The sequence below is a fragment of the Phalacrocorax aristotelis genome, chromosome 19, assembly GCF_949628215.1.
Source record: "Phalacrocorax aristotelis chromosome 19, bGulAri2.1, whole genome shotgun sequence".
Lineage (NCBI taxonomy): Eukaryota > Metazoa > Chordata > Aves > Suliformes > Phalacrocoracidae > Phalacrocorax > Phalacrocorax aristotelis.
Window position 1 is genome coordinate 6,409,209 of NC_134294.1, and position 19,878 is coordinate 6,429,086.

Genomic DNA, 19,878 nt, shown 5'->3' on the forward strand with positions numbered 1-19,878 from the left:
CAATTACTTTTGAATCTGTACAAACATTATAGTCAGTTGTTATTCAGGCTCCACCCTTTTTTCCAGGAGCTTGCAATCCACCCCTGGCCGGCAGCACAGAGTGCACCTGCATGCAGTACCTGTGGATTCCAGAGCACTCGATGCACAGCAGAATGCCCAGGTTGATGCTGGCCCAGCGAGGATCCGGCTGACCACAGTCACAGCACTGGTCGTTCCCAGGGATGCTCTGCACTCTCTGCAGAATGGTCTCTCCTTTCACACTGCGGTCCCGGGAGTCGGTAGCAGAATCAATGCTGCTAGTTGATGGGGAAGCAGTTCTGTCCAGTCTCTGCAGGGGAAAAAAGGGTTCTTGGATTCTACAAAGCACTGTGGAATGCACCAGAGCTTTGCATAGCAGAGGCACTGACAGAAAGCACTACCTGAAGAAGAATAATCTAGGGCTAGTCCAAGAAAGGAAGGGGTAAAGCCTCATTAATCTCTGTTATTGCCACAAGACGGCGCTGCACCCCAGCCCTGCTCTGGGGGCGCGGGCAGCCCGGAGAGCATCCTCCGGCAAACTGCTTGCTATCATGGTGCCTTGCTTGCACTTGCCCCAGCTAGAGAGCAAGCTGTCCCCAAGGGAACATACTACCTAGGGGAACATCAATAAAGAGTAATGGCAAGAAAGTGAAGATGTGAGGACAACAGTGATTTAAAGCCTTGCCTTTATCTCAGCCCGGCTTTATAAGTGTGGCTGTGGTTGGTGAACAATTGTTGCCTTTGAGTAACCACTGCTATCAGCTCCCTTCCGTGAGGGCAGAAGAGTATTTCAAGATGGTCCACCCACACACACTGGACCTGCCACCAAAAGCCCACTATCAGGGCTCTAAGACACAATTACGGATCTTTCATCACCCCCTCACTCACTTCTATATAGTAGCTGTCAGGACTCTCCCGGTAGGCAGAAGCAATGCTAGCCTGAACAGCCTGAATCCAGGCCTGACGCAGCTTCTCCGAGTCAGCCTGCAGCATGCAGCTCCTGTGAAAGAGGGAAACGAGTTGGGAAGAGCAAAAGGACAGGGTGCACATTTTAGTCAAAATTGTTCCGCTTCACCCTCAGCGTAGACCTTCCAATGGGGGCAGCCCCTTGATTTTACAGGCAAAGGGGCAAAAATTAATCCTACAAGCTTGCACTGTCAGGTGTTCCCTCTTCAAGAACTCCAGGCAGGTCTGCTAGCTGTTTTGAAAAGCTGCCCGTTGCCAGTTTCACTGTCTATAGGTACATCAGGTATGTGTGGCCTCGATCTGGCTTATGCTGATGTCTGACAAACTTCATAGGGGCTCTGGAGTACAGACAATGGTATCTCCCAGTCAACATTTAACAGCCCAGGGCAGCATCTGCTCAAATCTAATCTCTTGCAGTTCCATGCACAGTCCAGCTACCATCACGATGGCCTAGGGAAGCCACCAAACTTACTTGGTAGGTGAGACGACCTCAAAGCAAAACCTCCTCTCTATGTCTTCACACGGCTTGACAGTACAGAGCCGCAGGTCTTCCACCACTACCGTGAGGACATCCTGAAAGGGTGAGAACAGGCAGCTTTGTTGGCTCCCTGAATCTGTGTCGTAATCAGGCCTCTCAGAAACTCCTTCCCAAACCCTGCTGGTTAGCATAGGCTGAGTCTGGAGAGAGCAGAGCCAGCCCACCACCAGATATCTCTAGGGCAATAGGAAGGGGTTATACAGAATCAAAGCATGGGACAACATGCAGATGAAGTGGCAGGCTTACTGGGGGCTTCACCAACTTCCCTGGCTGAACAGGCATATTTAGATCACCACAAACACCATCTGCTGCCCCTTAGTTCTCAGTACAGTCTAACTTTGGAGCGCAATAATGCTTGAATGGGCTTGCTGTCCCTCTGATCCAATTTCCCTCCCCACTCCATCCAGCCCACTCCCCGACCATGGTGCAGAAGTCCCCAGTAAAGCAGGATACCAGACAAGTTGGCTAATCTGCCAGTGTCGTCTGGGGTAGCCTCACTGACCTTTAGCTTTTTCTGGTACACCAGCTGACTGTTCTGTATGGAGAACCACCTCCTGCAGGAAGACAGACAGACAGACATCAGAAAGAGTGAACAGCAGAGCTACAGAGAGGCAGTTTGTTCTGCAGCAGGATCTCTCTCTATTTAAAAGGAGTATATTTTATTCCAAGAAGGTGGAAAGTAATGTCACGAGAAAAGCTCACGCTTCCCCAGTGCCCTTCCTTGGAGAACAAAGGATTTACGGCCTTAGGGAATGACTCCTGACTCCTGGCACTGAGATGCTGTGACAGCAAGTGTTCTAGATACATCCGTGTACAGCAAGAAGGAAGGAAAGACAGGAAGAAACAAACGGAGTAGGGCAGTCCCATAGCACTGCCTACTCTGGGTCAGACGTCCATGCGTGCACACTGGCCCTGGTGCAGGTGGTAAATCCAGTGCCCGTGGGACACGTTGCACTGGTTAGGGCATACTTGCATACGTACGCAGTGGGCACACTTGACATTTACTGGGGAAGTTGGATTACTCGCACGTGCCATGCCAGATGCAGCGTGCCTGCTGCCTCTCCAAGCAGGCTGTCATAAGGCAAGCCAAGAATTCCTTGACATCATGAAGAAACTTCCAGGTAGGAAAAAGAAAAATCCATCTCAGAAACCCCTATTAACTGGCAGCCTTACAAATAGAGTTGGAGAAAATAACACCAATGAATTGCACATCTTGCTATTTATATAGGCTGTGCTACTCACCAGGCTGATTTCTCCGTACCCACTACAGCCTATGGGAGGCCAAACAATGCCAAAGCTCCTGTTTCCTACGGCTAGAGTACGGACAGGTGCGTGTGAAGGGAGTCTACCTTCTTAGGAGGCAACAAATCACCAGGAAGCAGCTTTCCGTTAAAATACATGAAGGCCCACGTGATGCTGAGAGCAGAGGTAATTCCCTGGTGTCTTATTGTCAGTACTAAATCCAAACCCCCGAGACACATTCTCATTCCAAAATACAACCTAAAATTTATCAATCTGATCATCTTCATGGAGGGCAATGGAACCCATGACCATCACTAAGCTTCAGGAAGAAGGTACTGGAATATCTGAGCGTAAAGAATCAGAGTCTTGCAACAAGACGTTATTTAGCGCATGTATTACGTACTCTGTTTGCAAAAGAACTAGTTTCTCTGGCAAAATGAGATAAGACAGGATTCTCTTTCTTTTGTAATTGCTGAAATATTAAACAGATAAAAGACAATAAAAGGACTCAACATGTCTGTGGAGAAATACGAAAATACAGGTGACTAGAGGCCATCCCATCTATGTGGGAGCCCATTTTGATGAGCTGACATGGTTCTGCGTCATTCTGAGCTGCTGTGACAGTTGCAGTCTGTGCTCAAGCAGCTCTGCTGTCACATGAAGCAGAGTAGAAAGTTTGTGTCTCAGGTTCTGCTCCTGCTCCTTGCAGCTGTGCTCTCCTGCTCGCCGCCCCAGCGCATGCACTTTGCCTGGTGCTGGCTGCGAGCCTGATATCCCGAGTCGTGGATTTTGCTGTTCTCTGCCTGCTCCCTCCCGCTCACATGAGGGGGAGGCACTGACAGTGAATAGTTAGTGACAGCGAGAAGGTGATAAGTGGGCTACAGGAGCTGTGAATAACTAAGATGTGGGTAGATACAGCTAAGAGTGAGTGGGACTGAGGAGACAGAGATGGCTGCGGGGAGGACACAGGCTGTGTATGACTGGGATGTAGGAGGATACAGGGGGGATGGCTGTGATTTGGGGGACAGGGAAAACTTAGAGCCCTTGACACCAACATTCCTTCAGAGAACAGGAAAGCCAGATTGTCCCAGAGGGTCACGTTCCCTCCAGAGAAGTGTCCTTTGGAGTGACCCTTGAATTCACAGCCAAGAGAGTTGCTAGAAGGGAGTTGCCTGGAACCATTCCTCTCTATCACAAGAGCCAAGCATAGGTCGTGACATTAACCTGACACACTTTGGAACGACCTTCTGCTCCGCAAAAATATGTGGAGTCAGTGAAAGCAGCCATGCTATGGGCAGAGGCTATACTTTGTTTAGGAAACAGCAAGGAGGAAATCCTAAAAGGTTGATAAAAATTCAGCCAAGGTACCTTCCCAGTGCAGCAGCTTGTGAGCAGTGAAATCACACACCATGATGCACTGTGTTGTAGCTGCTGTTGTGTTTTGTGGTTCCTGCAAGGGGAAGCTTAGTTCTTAGCTGTCAGGGGACCAGAGAGCCTGAGGGGCAACAAAATTATACTACATTTGACTGGAATCTCCTTCATACTAGGGGAAGCTTCAGAGAGAAGGAATCACTTTTCTAACCAATTCAGAGATCTCTAATAATTTCAAGTCTTTTTTCCATGCAAATACAGGCAGTTTCTGTGCATACCACAAACTGTTCACTGAACCATTTAGTGTTTATTTATTCCAAAGTCTAACAGCAGCACATTTCAGCCTTGCTGTGGTGTATTCTTTGAACATATCCCATAGCCATGTAAAAGATCTCTTAATATTGTATCATTTCCCTGTTATGTGAGAGGAGGAAATGTAGGTCAAAAAGGCATTGATCTCATGCATTAGAAACTCACTGGAAGGGTTTCAATCCTTTTACACAACGATGTATGAAACCCATCAACTATCTCAAGGGAAACTAAACACACAAATAATCGAGCAAGGCGAGAACATGAAACCTTTGCTTCCACTTTCCCAAGGTCTCTGGCAGCTGCAGATACTCCTGCCTCGTGCAGGAGGCATTTGAGCCTGGCATTCCCAGTGACTTACCAGATGAAATATTTATAAATTAAGAGCAGGGTCAGTGCACAGAAAGCCATTTCTCAGCTCCCAGCAGCACAGTTGATATTTCCACTCTCACATACCTCCCCCCGCCCCAAAATAGACAGGTTTGATACTCATGGCATGTCCTGCTGTGTTAGGGTATCTCTCTTAATTGTTATAAATTTACAGGTTTCCTAGGGCAAGACTCGAGCTGCATTGTGCCCTGTCTTCCCTGCACGGAACCTGGTCATTCTTCCATTGTGGAAGGCGCTCTGGTTTTTCTCCTGGCATTTACTAAGATGCAGCAAAAGATGAGCTGGCTCATTCCACGATGCAGCGTAAGAGAAATATGTATCTTCACAGAAAGAAGCACACTTGGTTTTGAACAGGAAAATAATCATCACTTATGTAAACTACACAGCACCTAGCTCTTTTTTACTGATTAATGTACATGTCTCCAACACACCGATATCAAAGACCTGCAAAACAAGTGGCTTTGCAAGCTCAGCACATGAGTTATAAGGTGTTGGTAGAAAATTTATGTGGTCTTAAACCACCATTGCAAGGAAGCAGATGCTTACTCCTCTTTTGCTCTGAGCTGACTTGGCACCATGTAGCCAGGTTACTGCGCTGATAAGGGTACATTAATCTCTCGAGACACTGCTTCTCTTGGGAGGACTTACTCAGGTGCAGTTATGCTATAACATGCCTTCAGGCTCTGATCTTGCAGCCGACAGGTTCCGAGCAGAATCACAGAGTCACTTCGGTTGAAAGGGACCTGATCAGATCACCTAGTCCAACCCTCCTGCTCAAGCAGGGCCAGCTGGAGCAGGATGCCCAGAACTGTGCCCAGAGAGATTTTGAATATCTCCGCAGATGGAGATTTCACAATCTCTCTGGGCAATCTGCTCTACTGCCTGACCATCCTCACAGTAAAAAAGCGGTTTCTTGTCTTCTGATGAAATTTCACAGTTTTAATACCTGCCCATTGCCTCCTGTCTGGTCACTAGGCACTGCTGAGAAGTCTGGCTCCCTCTTCTTCATTCCCTCCCATCAGGAATTTGTACATGTTGATAAGATCACCTCCTCCAAGCCTTCTCTTCTCCAGGCTGAAGAGTTCCAGCTCTCTCAGCCTTTCCTCATATGAGAGATGTTCCAGGCTCTTAATCATCTTCATGGCCCTTCACTGGACCCCTCCAGCAAGTCCATATCTTTCTTGTGCTGGGGAGCCCAGAACTGGACACAGTACTCCAGGTGTGGCCTCACCAGTGCTGAGCAGAGAGTTAAGGATCACCCCCCTCAGCCTGCATGCAAAGTGCTCCTAAAACAGAAGTCTCTGTATGCAGAAACTATCAAACCAACGTCATTTTAACTATTTTAGCTGTTTAGCTTTTAACTACTTCACTCAGAATCCTCCCAGTGATGCTAACAGTTGTTAAGATCTCACTAAAAGCCAAGTGTGTTCCTGTGCAGGCAGTATTACCTGTGTTCAGAGTCCTAGCCCAAATATCAAATGGAATATGAGTTATGACTCACCGATTCCATGTTTTGAAAGCATTGCTAGCTCTCTTGAAGAGGTAGCCTTCCATCACCACTCCATTAGGGGCATCAACATTAAACTCCACCTTCGAGTCATCATAGGAGAAATCCTGCAAATAGAAAGAAACCGAGACTAACATGACTGCACTGTCTAGGACCAAGATGGGGATGAGCCTAATCAAAACATCAAGAGGAGAAAAACACCTATGTCAAACCCCTAAGGTTCAGGCAGAGCTGTCTGTCACAGCATATCCCCTATGCCTTAGTGGTCTGCAGCCATGAATAGCAGTCATGAATTATCCTCATTCCAGTAAGCTTATCTGTCCCTATTGTTTGCAGGAAAGCACTATACATGCTGTATTTCCCTCCTCTGGGAGTTTAAAAGGAGAAAGGCAGGTAGCTTATCATTGTGAGGGCTAAAAAAAATCCCAATATTTGGGGCAGTCTGCAATGGGAAATAAAGCAATAGGGGTGCTTTGCACTGGCCAAGTGAGTTAGTAGTGCTGCTGCCACCTCTCTGCTCTGCAAGGGGCTAGGAACAGAACAAACCCTAGCCTTTTCACACAAGGAAAACAGGCATGATGATTTCTAGAGGGGAAGATTTATCAATTCCTTTTTCATTAGCTATCATCACATGCCATCTCCAATCTGCGCTCATTCAACTCTCTATGCTATGCAACCAGTCAAAGCTGATTTGTCAGGTTTGGCACTGATTCATCAGATAGATCTCATGGATTCTGACAGCTGGTGAGCAAGACACAGAGCAGAGAGAATAGCAGCTGCTCTCACAGAAGATGGGATCCTTCCCCCTGGGCAATGGTCTGCCTCCTTCCCAAGAGAAACTAGGTCATGAAACCTAAAGGCCTCTCCCCTCTAACCCGGGGAACCAAGGCACATTGTCTCTTTGCACACCGATTCCACTCTAATTATGCATTCTACCCACATCTCCCTCTCGTAAGCGCAAATATTTCCCCCTGTACTACTTGGTTCAAAGACAACAGTGCAGTGACAACAGCCCCATTAAGTTAAGTGCCTTTCCTAGCTCAGCACATGAAGACCCTTGCGATGCTGTGTTGCTAGGCAACATGCACTTCACTCTCATTAAGATGAGTTATTTTCATGTTCAGGGATGCAAGCTTGCCTGGGAGGTGTCATAATAAGAGTAATACTGATACAGGGGGAGGAGAGATAATGGGACAGGACTAAGTCATTCCTTGGAAAGACAGCATGATGCCCAATTAGACACTGGAAACTGCTGTAAGGCACCCAATTAAGAGAGGTCTGCTCAGCCCCAAATTTTCCTGCTGTAAGAGGGTGAATCCCATGGGGGTCCTCTTCTGTAGATGCCTTTCATGTACATATTGCAAACAAAGGCCAGAGGGAATCTTCCTCTAACTTGTAGATATTTGAATGTGTGATTTTTGTAGAGCTGCTCCAAAGTGGCAATTCTATAAACTTGATGAGGATCTGCAGTATTTGTATGATAAATAATGCAAACATCCAAAAATCTGGACCTTGTGGAAAAGTGCACAGCGAGCGTAGGGCAAAACCCTTCCAGGCACATCTTAAAAATGATCACTTAGCTGTGCCTCACTTTGTGGAAAAGGTAAAAATAAGGGTCTAAATATAATCACCTGACTTCTTCAGCTGTCCTTATATAACCAAGCAGTGTGATGCTAAGAAGGATATATTGCTGATGGGTGCAGGAGAAACAGATGGGCCATATGCGTCACTAGAGTAAATCCACTAAAAACCAGTGGAGTCAAGCCAGGTGTGAACTTAACCTCATTGAGTCTGTATTGTATCACACCTCTCTCCAAACTGAATGGCTAAAGCAGAACAGCTGAAGGCGCATGGAGTTACTCCCTGCCTTTGAAAGAACTCTAACCTGCACCAAGCCCAGTTTTATAAAGAGAAAAACAGGCACAAAAGCACCAAGCACATGTACAGCTAAGACGAGAGAGAGCCATCTGGATGATGTCCAAACATAGAAACTCATTGCTGGGAAGACTGGCTTGTGTTTGCATTACTTCGAAGACACTTCCCCTCCTTGTTCTCTCCTCGGTTAGGAAACATCCCCAGGCCAAATTCTGCTTAGATTTCTGCTGGTGTAATTCCTGAGCAACTCTACTGCTATCAGCAGAACAACTGCAGAGCAGTTGGGGGCAGAATACGTCGCCCAGAGCTGTAAGCTGGATTTGTAAAGTAGGTACGAATCAAGGGAGAGATCCGAGCGATAAGGACCAGTCTCGGTCTGCCTCTTATCCCTGGGGCGTGCGGCCGGGTGATCCTCACGGGCACTTTGCTCCCTTCCACTGCACTCTGCTTGGAAGCACCTGAAGTCTTTGCTACAAAGTTATTGAGTGTTGAGAGACAAATGAGGTAAGGGAAAGGTGAGGGTGAAAAAAATGAAAAAAAAAAATCCAGAAGTTACCCCGTGACCAGGATCATTATTCCTTTCACTGCCAGGCAAAGGCCAGAAGGGAGATATACAGAAATGGCTCCAGTAGCTGAAAGGCAAAATCATGGCAAGTGCAATTGTGCAACTTCTGGCACACTAGAGCGAGCTCAAACTATTGGCTTGGACAACAGAATCCTAGGCACATCGTCTTGCTGTAGCCCACAAAGGGAACTTTCTAACCACAGCCATTGAAAAAGAGAGGACAAATTTCTTGAGAGTGAGTTACAAGAAGCTCTGTTGAACCCTGATTCCAGGTCAAAGCTAGCTTAGAAGCTGTCTGAGGAAATCATCTTGCCAATGGTGTTGAAACATCATGGTACTGTGTGGCCACAGCTGGATACACACAGATGTGTGACAGTGGATCCCCTTAACTGGCAGACCTGCCCTTAACGTGTCCCCGTGTTTGTTCTAGTTGTTCACACAAAAAGATTTTGATCCTGTTGGTTCTGGGAAATAAAGTCCAAGGGTCCTGGCTGATGGACACAGCTGCTGCCAAGCACATCAACTCTGCCACCAGTGAGTCTCTCTAACTCTTACAAGGGATGTTCCACACAGAACTAGGAAACGAAAGCCTTCCAACCTTGTAAGCCAAGTCACGATGTCTGGGAGGTGCTGGTGGAGAAGAAATGTGTCACCCACTCTGCAACATTCACAGTAACTTTATTGATTCAAGTCTTAGCCTTCACAAAGCAGGATGAGGGAGTGCACACGTATGCTTTCTCTTTCCCCCCTCTTTTTCTACTTGCTGCTATATATGAGATTTTAATGCATGATTTTAGTAAACTACCTTTTACCCAGTTCTTCCCACCATTGCGAGGTACACAGAGTAGGCAAGTCTGCACTATGTGAGTTTGGACTGATTTATTAAGTCTGCATTTAGCACTTCATTGTCTCTGTAATAGGAAAATGCTTGACACAGAAAAGGCTTCCTAGGACTGGAATCTGAATGGCTTTGGCTACAACTGCATATGCAATCCTGATTAGCAACAGCAGTCACACGCTGGATCACACAGTGGTAAAATAAATCGGATATCTTCCAAAATAAGAAACGAGATCTCTGCCATCATCTGCTTCCCTTTCCATCCCTGACTTCCAGTAAATCACACCAATCTTGTCTCCTCCCCTTCTCAGTCCTGTCACTCTGAGTTTACACACAAGGCTGCCTGGGAACTGATATGCTTTTAGAAATGACATCACAATGGTTTCCATGGCAGCACACTGAATGCTGCTGAAGCAACAATGAAGTAACATTCCAAGAGTCACATCCATAGGGATGTGAAAAAGAATATTAATGCAGACACTTTCAATCCAGCAAATGGAAAGCAAAAACCCAGAGCAAGCACAAACAGACCTGTGAAAGAAGAAAAAAAGAAAGAAGAAAAAACAAAAACAATAAGAAAAAACCCTATTTGAAGGCTGCCTCACGGCCCGCTCAGTTAAGAACTCCCTTGCCCATCTCCACGCAGCATGCACAGAGGCTGCTTGCACTGCAGAGGCCGCTTGCACTGCAGAGGCCAGGCAAGCTCTTCCAATTGCTCCTGTGAAGCCAGCTTTTCATGCAGAGCAAATGGCTGATGAAATTAAATAAACCTCCAGCTTCAGTGAACAGATTTAATATGAACAGTGAAGATGCCCCTCATAAGCCTGGAATACTTGAGGCGGGGGGGCGAGTCTTCTAAGTAAGGAGCCCTGCCTAAGAGTGTACCCACTGAAGTAGGAAAGTCTTGTTTATGGGTTCATTCCTATCCCAAAAAGCACAACACCTGGCTGAGAACAGATAGAACCTTTCTCTAAAATACCAAGACTTCCTTAAAATTCTTTAAAATACCATCACTATGGCAATGGCCCTCCCTGAAAAGCCACAGCATTACTCCCTCGGTGTGTCAATTCAATGCAGAAATAACAATACTGTCCTTTTCTGTACAATGCTTTAATTTCTACTGATAGAAAACACTGTCAACACTAGGCAATCATGACCCATGGATCATCATTTCAGTCCAAGTGTTTTTTGATCTTCACAGAAACATATCTTACTGCTAAACCTCCATGTGTTTTACTTTCAATCAATACCATTTAGGATGAGCGACAACACATGCAATACACGCTTTCCCCCATAGAAGACAAAGACTTAATCCAAAAGTGCCCGCTTTACTTAAGTAACTAATGATGCTCAGTATTTAACAAGAATATTATGTGCACTCTAACAACATTATGTATACATCCATGCATTGAAAAGAACTTCTCCTGGAGGTGAGTTAAAAGCTGTATGTGACTCATTTGGCTATTCGATTCCAAAGGGAACATTATTCAGAGGAATATTCACATTCCCTAAAGCCCTTTCACACGAACACTGCTGCATGCACAACCTGTTCTCTTCTGGTGACTAAATACATTTCAACTTTTTCTCTATCTGGCTATTTTTACCTCTGTGTATACACTGTGTGCGATCCAAGACCCTCAGAGGCAGATGGAATTCGGAGGAGGGCTCCCCCACCTACATTCCCATTCTGCACAGACGGCTTGCTTTCATTCTGGCCAAATCCCATTTACAGACCTTTTGTTTCTTAAATTTCCTAATGCCAAATGATCTTCCTGCTCTGCAGCTCGCCAGCAGATGATGCACGGAGATCTGTGCCCTGCCTCAGAGCTTTTCCATCCCAGAAACAGAACCAAACGCATTTGCTCTCCTGCAGTAAAGCAGCTTTTTGGTCACAGCAGCAAGCAAGGTCCTACGAGCACAATCCTTGCTCCCCCAGGGAAAAGTGGCTTCTAAACTTTCTCCCCAAATCAAACCAACCCTGCAAGAATCTCCTTACCAGGAGGTATTCGAGCCTGCCGAAAATCTTCATGACGCCAGCTGCAAGGGAGGTTTTGCTGCTCTTGCCTAGATAGCAGGGAGCAGCTCTGCGTGTCCTCTCCCTCTGTTTGCTCTCTAGAATAGCATCTCTGCTAAGCACCGTGGGCTGGCAGGGAAGGAGGGATTTCTTTTTCAGCCCCTTCTTTACCCCTCCTACTCCTTTTTGGGGAGCTATAAGCTCTGCCTTTGGCTCCTGTCAAAGCAAGGAGCACTAGGCAAAGGAAGTCTGCTGGCCTCTGGGGACCACCTGCTTACCCCCTCCTCCTGCCTCCTATTCACAGTCAATCAGCTTAGAGCAAGGGCTAATTATCATACAGCTGTCACTGAGGCACAGAAGGGAGTGGGAGAAGCCAGGCAACATACAGCAAAGTTGACAGGAAGATGCTCACCGAATGCCTCCCTGACCTTAACAGAGCCAGGCTTGTCTGCCTTTAGCAGGGTGCGCTTCCCCCAGCTTCCTGGAGCAGAGCCACCCTTTGGCCAGTAATTCCACCCCTGCTCCACTGCAGCCACAGAAATCAGGGTGTCGACGTGCCACCTGGCCCCTAGTTTGTTATCTACCAGCTGGACGAAATGAGGCGGAGAGCTCTGCCTTGGCCTCCATCCTCCCTTCCCGTGCGAACAGGCAACAGAAGCACAATGGGCCGGGGAATGGGTGTGAGGCTGCAGAGGAGCTTTCACATAGCCCTGTATTCTCCCACTTTCAGAGCCCGGCCTGTCAGTTTTGGTGCAGTGGAATGATTTGGGGAGGTCAGGATCTGCGAGGGAGGGCTGGTTTAAATGTTACCGTTTCTCTCCTCATTTCCCACCGGAAAAATTTCCTCGGCCTGTGTGTTCCAGTGCTAAGTTTTCCAAAATTTTTCTCCTCAGTGGTCTGACCTACACCAGGACCTGTGTGCCTCTGTGCACCCATCTGAAGCAACTGAGCCAACATAAAAACGTACAAACTCATTACATGCATGGCTTAAGACAGTTTAGCTCAACGCACAAGAGAAACGGGGGAAGCCACAAGACGATCTCCTCAGCCTTTGCAGGAACGGGTTCCATGCCGTGTCCCTGCACACATGCATCCCGCACACAGTCAGAGGAAAGGCACCCCCAGCCTTCGCGCTCTCCTCTCTCTTTGCACAACAGGAGGATAACTCAAATATTTATTATAGCCATAAAAATTGAGACTCTTCCTTTCCTCTTGCTGATTTTATTGGAGCCCTTTTTGTACAAATGAGCATTATTTTCATATGAAGGCTGAGGCTGCAAACGGAGCTCTTAAAGGTTTTGGAGCTGGGAAGGCAGAGAGGGCAGCAGTTACAATGACAGCTTGAAATGATGGCTGCCCTAGGAATCTGCCCCGAAGGTGGCACATGTTCTGTGAGGGAAGAGGGGGAAAGGGTGGTGTAGGAAAAAGGCACCTGAATTCCAGCATCCAAGAAAATAGTCAAGATTTGTGCTGAGTTCTTCTCTCCTAACAGATTTATTTGAATTAAAAACAAGAATGAAACAAAATGCCACAGACCACTTTCTTATGAGCTCAGCTCTTAGAAGGGTGCCCTCCATGCCTCCCAAAGATGCCCAAAGACAATTCAATGAGCAAGGCCCTATCTTCAGAATCTGTAGAGCTCCCCCACCCCAAGAACACTTCAAAATACATTATTTAAACCAGATTCCTTCCCTTTCTGTCATGCCTTAGCAGGCTGTTTGGGAAGACACTGTACTGAGGAAAAAAAAGGATGCTTCTGCCACTCCTCTCTAATTAAGTGCAACTAAATCTCCCAATTTTTCAGGAGACCAGAGGGTATTCCAGGCTCAGCATGAAGACATATATTCGAATACGTGCTCTGCTCCCTCTGGAGACAGCAAGATGCTCACCAGATGCAGAGTGCCAAGCCCCATTGCAAAGGGAGGAGCAACAGTGACTCAGAGTAGCTGACAAGCAGCCTTATAACATTTCCAGGCACGAAGCTTTAAATCCTAAATTGCAGTAGGGATGTACAGAGCTCTTAGATGCTTATGCACACAGAAGGCCACAGCTCTGTGCGTATGTATCCTGATGAAGAGTAATTGCTCGTTCTGCCTCTTGGAACCTGACCTCTGCTTCATTCCCTGCTAGTCCAGTCAGCAAAGCCACGTAGAGATTTAACTGAAATGCACTGTGCTAGAGAGATTTTTCATGTTCCCTCGAATGAAGTCATCACTCCAGCAGTCTCAGGGGAACGGAGAGTTCACAAATGGATTCACCCCTCCCTCAGAACACTTAACCAAAGGGAGCATTTGCACAGGCCGGTTCACAGGGAATGCTGTCATTAGCTTTCAAATCTGGTTATGTTTCCATTTCATGGGTTATGACTTCTGAGAGAGAGCATTAGAAAGACAACAACAGCCACTTAGATTCCTCCTGTTGAGAAGCATCGATCCACACAAAGTGCCTGCCAGATAGGGACTCCTCAGTGATTCCTAGTCAGGGCTTGGTTCGTGAACAGCGATTTCTCAGGGTTCTCTGAAATCCCCTCTTACTGTGCCCATAGAGCATGAGAAGGAGAGAGTGTGTGTGTGTGTTTGTGCATGTTGAAAGTCCGCCAACACCCTCTGTTATGAGCCTGTGCAGCCAATTCACCTCCCACAGGAGCCATGGTCCTCAAAGGCTCCTAGGCACCAAACATGCATTAAGCGCCAGCCAAGTACTGCTGCCGCTGCAGTACTGAACTCTGAGTCAAGACTGACCACCACACAGAGCAGAGGGAACTGAAATCTTATTTTAGCACAGGACTGAAAACAACTTTGATGAGGATGGAACCAAACTCACTTGAAATGGCTTTAAAATCACATCTCCAGTGTTCAGGTTACAGCACTAATGCTATGGCAAGGTTTCATTGTTTTGCTTTCAAAGGCAGGACTTAGCAAATAGCCAGAGCAGCAGAGTGGTAATTCTGAGCAAGGGAGATGCCAGAAGAAGGAAATACATGTGGGTACTCACCTGCAGGAGGGTCTGCAGGGGCAGGTCAGCAATCCATGAAGGAGAGAAGGAAAAGAAGAAAAAAATTAGTTGATGTTTCTACAGGCCTCAGATTTTGAATCATTTGCAGATGAATGGTCTGGAAAATCAGAGCCTACATTAACCAAAGATGCCTTCCTTCTGAAGGCTCAGATTTGTTTGATAATAAGTCCTATTATCTTGCCAGTTCATGGTGTTTACTCCCAGTTACAGCAGGTGAGAGCACACACATAGTGGGTTACCATAGCTCAGCTGAAAACAACAGCTTGCTCAGCCTTGGCAGCTCTATTGCTTGGGTCCCCACGGACCTTTCCAAAGTTATGCTGCTCAAGGCTGTAGCCATGTCGTGTCACAGGAGCTAAGCTAGCGTCACCTGAACTGCAGTTTGGAGCAGACTTGCATGAAAGAAGTTCACTGCAGCACACTCCTCTCTCAACAGCAGCAGAGTCCTGCTCACTCTCCCCCACGACCCATTACCATCACTCCAGTGCAGTGTGAGCTCCCTATGAATGACGAAAAGGCCCTGCAGCAGGTCCTGTCTATAGGTACCCCAGGGGTGCATCCACTCACTGGTCTGCCAGGTGATTTAACAGGGACTTTGCCATCTGGCTGGGCTGGGCTGCCTCACCATGGGGCAAAGCAGCGAGAGTCAGGGAGAAGTGTCAGAAGGGACATACTAATACTGCAGTAGCTGGAGATCATAGGGCTTGTCAGACAAAAGCTACCTTGGCTCAGCCAGAGGAAGGATGCAAGACTGGGGGAAAAATGAAAAAGAAAAGGAGAAAAAGAAAAGGAGAAAAAGGAGGGAGAAAAAGAAAAGGAGGGAGAAAAAGAAAAGGAGGGAGAAAAGTGTTCTAACCTCTCCCCAAAAGCAGCTCTGCTATGCAGTCAAGTTATTTTCACAGGCAATTACAAACAACTACATCCACTCCTCTATCTCAGAGCCATTTAGAGAACATGAATATTGCCACATCCTCAGTAGCAAAGAGGGAGACAAAGCATAGAAGGAAGGCTTGCTCAGAGGCAGAGCAGGCAGTGGCAGAGCTGAGAAAACCACCCAGGTGCCCTGACCCATGGTCCTCCCTGTGTCCCACTCCCTGTGTCCGTAGCTGAATGCCCTCCATTCGATCAGGCCTACCTACTAGCTAGACCTCCCAGCCTCCACAACGTTATCACTCTCATCTCAACAATTTCTTCTTTACTGCTCCAGTCTGTGAAGCACTGACCCAGCAAGGCCCCTCATCAGAGGGCAGTTGCCGCTGCGTGATCCAGGCAACCGCACTGATGGAGAGAAGTGCTGCTTGCACCAAGCTACAGCCCCGGGACTCACCCTCTGCTGTATCAGCGCATGCTTGTGCTCCATCTCCCTCTTCTCCACTGCAGAATCAATCACCAGCTGGTCCAGCTAAAGGCAGGGAGGAGAACACCAGGTATAAAAGACAGGAAGGAGGTTTATGAGCCACTGTCCATCTCTTCTTCCCTGCCGGATTACACCAGCCCTACCTAGCATAAGAAGTCCCCACAAAAGGGGAAAAGGGCTGTGTTTGGGTGTGCACTGAAAGTAACCATAGCTCTTGGCTGCCACCCCATAGCGCAGCATGGCTTATTGAACATCCGACAAGCATGATGCTCTGACTACTCCCTGATTACCAAGTATGGTAGCGGAATAGCACAGACGATGTCCTTTCAGGGTGAAAGGGTACAACAGGCAGATTCAGTCAACCATATTCCCTGGCCCCTCACCTCTGTGGCTAGTTTCTTCATGTAGGGATCCAGTTCATGGAGAAGACTGTAGCCCTGCTGGAAAAAGGTGTACTGGGCATGCATAAAGGACAGCATCTGGGGAGGGAAAAAAAAGCAAGGTCGGAACAAGTTCTGGGACAAACTGAGTATGAAAAGTCCTTATCCGTTATTACCCACAAACAAGTCTCTTCAAGGTCTAACCCTGTCCCTTCCCAAAGCAATCCATCCGTTAGATGCCTCTTTCTCCTTTCTTCCTCTCACAAATCCTCTACTCTGTCAGGCAACCCCTGTTGTGAGTACAAAGCAGTAAAAGCAGTGTCCTTCACCAGTCAAAGTCCCCTCTAGTTCTGGTCTGTAGAGTATCTTGCTGGTCCTTCATTCTCCCCTCTTGTCAGCATACCTGCAGCCCCCAGAGCCGTCCCAGACAGCATCTCCAGGGCAGACCAAGGAGTCGGTATGTCAACCCATGCAAGCTGAAAGGGAGAGGGCTGCCTTTCATTGAGTCACTGGGAGCAGCCACAGAAAACACAGAGAGCCCTTACCGCATCCAGTATTTCAAACTTCTTCTTGGCCTGCAAGACGTTGATCTGCGAAGGAATCAAGATAAGACTCTCAGCATCAGCAGCGTTAAGCAGTTTGGCATGGAGATCTAAGTGTGAACAACTTGCTGCAATACCCATAGCAGCAAACCACAAACTATTCAAAGTCAGTTCCAGAAAGTTAGTTTTTAAAAAGACCATTCTGGTGAGTTCCAGGTGGAATGAAAAGCACAGATGCATTTTCTGACCTGAGCTGCTACTGATTAAGGTTGCTGCTAGGTGTATGTCTGTATATGGGCTGAGGACAAACAGTGACCACGGAGTGCAATTTGGTATCACATGAAGGAGATGTTTAATCTATCAGGTCACTGCTTTGATTTCTTGTAGCAGGCTGAGAGGTCACCAGTGTAGCGTTACAGGTTTTTTCAGTAATCATAGTGAATCCAGCCAGGAAATTGTGGTACCCGTGGGGGACCTATGCTCTCAGTGTGCACACCCTTTGCACAACCATTTTTCTTGGAGAAAAATGCATGGCTGACTGCCCCAGAGACCGTCACATCCCTTCCACACAGAAGTAGCAGTAGCTCAGCATTTCCAGTGCCAGGCCTGATGTGTTTGGGCTCCTGGGGTGGAAGAGGAGGCCTTCGAGGACATTCAGGCATAAACCTCTTCCCTGGCCAGGGAAGAACTGCAGTACCTCTTACAAGAGCAAGATCGCATTGCTTTGGAAATGCACCCTGCTACTGCAAAGGAAGCACTTTGGAGCATTTACTGTAAGGATAGGAGAGCCTGGCCATTCCTCCAGGAGTCCTATGTCACTGGAAAAATAAGTGCTAACCCCTACTCCGTGCAATTGCACAGTTACAGCACGTTTTGGAGTGAACAGCAACCTTTACCCTGAAAGCAATGGCAGAAAGACCGGAATAACTCAGGACTATGAGGTATGCAGGAAGAACAAGAAAAGTATCTGTTCATCACCCTACTAGTGAGACTACAACCATTGGCATCTCTTGGAAATGAAGATAAAACTATAGCAAATTCTCCTTTAACTGGGGACAAAGGCAAACTCTGTGGGACCTAGTACATTTCTCTGATACTGGGCCAAGGATCTGGAAGTGAAAAATATCCCTGAGATTTAATAATAACCAAAAAAAAAGTAAGAGTCTGAGAACAGACCCAGGAGAATATAAATATCAAAAGTAAAAAATGAATAGCACATAGTTACAGACCCCATGAGCTACACTGGGAAGTCGTAAAAGTGCTGCAATTAGCACTGAAGAAACTGTCAAACACAGCACAGGGTTTCGTTGGGCTTCAGCTGCCAGTGTCACAAATAATACGTTACCGTGACAGACAATCAGTTCCAGCGTGTTAATAACTCATTTATAAATGCAGCATCAGTTTGCTTGGAAGCACTTTGCTTGCAGTAACTGAACCTAAAAGCAGGTAAAAGTTACCAAACTTCTGGCACCTGTCACAGCTCTGCTTGGAACAGTATCCGTGAGGCACGCCACAGTCAGCCTCCTGATTCTGTGCTAGGCAACCTGGTCATCAGCTCCAGCAACACAGGAGGGGAGACAAAGTAGTTTAGGTACATCCCCAGCCTCCTAGATCCCTCTTTTCTGCACCATGCATACTAGGTTTAAAAAAGGAGGAAAAAAAAAAAAAAAGAAAGGACTGGAACTCACAACCCTGCTTTATACCAACAGGCAGTTTCACTCCACAGCAGTAACTCTTCCTGGCCATTTAAAGCCATAAAACAGCCAATATAATAATGGAAAAGGGCTACTTTATAGTGAAAAGTCTTGCCCTGAACTGTGCTTTACTGGATCATGGTCCTTTTGGCTCTCTTCAAGGTGTGCAAGTCATCCTTCGAGTTTGACCATGCCAATGTCAGGCCTGTTGGCAAAGCCAGAGACGATGAAGATGAGTTCTGCAAGATGTGAAAGGTGCAACAGATCCACAAAACAGGGTCTGTCTCTCTGGAGGCTGGAGAGAAAACAGGGCGCTGGTTGGAAGACTCTCTGCATCTAGCATTTACAGGAGGACCAGCTGAGACTTCTCTGCCAATACAATGCCCACCATAGCTGATTCCGCCATGGCAGATTCTGGGACTTGATTTTTGCTGTGAGCCAAGTTGTCCCTTTTCCCACGGATCTGAGTTGGGATTTGTGGTGGGAGAGCTTAATTTACTGCAATTAGGATATAGTTTTAATTCTTTATGAGTGGGTGACCTTCAGTTGTGTGGACATTCACGGTCAGGAAAATATCTCCTTTCAGCTATGAAAGAATAAAATAACTCTCCTCACTCTATCCTTAATTAAATACCAAAGGATGCTTGGACAAGTTCATGTCTATGCATTTCAAAACTGATGGATTTAGACTGGTACCTTGCAGTGGGCCAACAGGGAAACCTCCCCAGTATTGGATCAGCACGTTAAAGGAACTCGTCCTCTTTGTCAGTGGGAGAAATGGAGGGAGCTTACTAGAGCGGGACCTTGCCAGCAAATACAGCTGCATTCACGTCTAAAATCCTAGATGCAAAAAATAGCAATCTTAAAGCAGGATCAACGATATGAATGATTTATACTTTAAGGGGAAAGCATTGCCTTTCCACCCGCAGCTGCCAGAGCATGTGACATCAGAGACTACCTCATGATCAGACAGAACATGCTGGCAGATGGTCTTAGTTTGGTGCTGCAGGAATGACAGCTAGTGGAGACACACGTGGATCAATATCAATACCGGATTTGTCTGCTTAATATACCCACTGCCTGAAAGGACAGACTTGACATGAAGTCTGTTAATGATTCAAAGAAAAATCCTTGACCATTCTGGGTGCAGTGAGTGCTCTTGCAGGAAATCTCCCACTGGGAAGAGGAATTCAGTCTAAGGCAGTGTGTTTAATTTCTCTTGCTGAAAAAAATTATTAATATTTCCCTTCTCAGGTG

General features: G+C 46.9%; 1 protein-coding gene across 3 annotated transcripts in view; it reads right to left on the reverse strand.

The window, feature by feature from the left end:
• Positions 1–19,878, reverse strand: part of ACAP3 (ArfGAP with coiled-coil, ankyrin repeat and PH domains 3) — a 106,724-nt gene that overhangs the window by 17,446 nt on the left and 69,400 nt on the right. For all 3 annotated transcript variants that reach the window (XM_075113839.1, XM_075113838.1, XM_075113837.1), the window contains exons 7-14: positions 16,931–16,975; positions 16,389–16,484; positions 15,976–16,050; positions 6,336–6,448; positions 2,025–2,076; positions 1,457–1,557; positions 907–1,018; positions 120–328 (exon numbers count right to left, since the gene is read on the reverse strand). In XM_075113839.1, the coding sequence (XP_074969940.1) occupies positions 120–328; positions 907–1,018; positions 1,457–1,557; positions 2,025–2,076; positions 6,336–6,448; positions 15,976–16,050; positions 16,389–16,484; positions 16,931–16,975 (803 nt within the window). The remainder of the gene's footprint in view (positions 1–119; positions 329–906; positions 1,019–1,456; positions 1,558–2,024; positions 2,077–6,335; positions 6,449–15,975; positions 16,051–16,388; positions 16,485–16,930; positions 16,976–19,878) is intronic.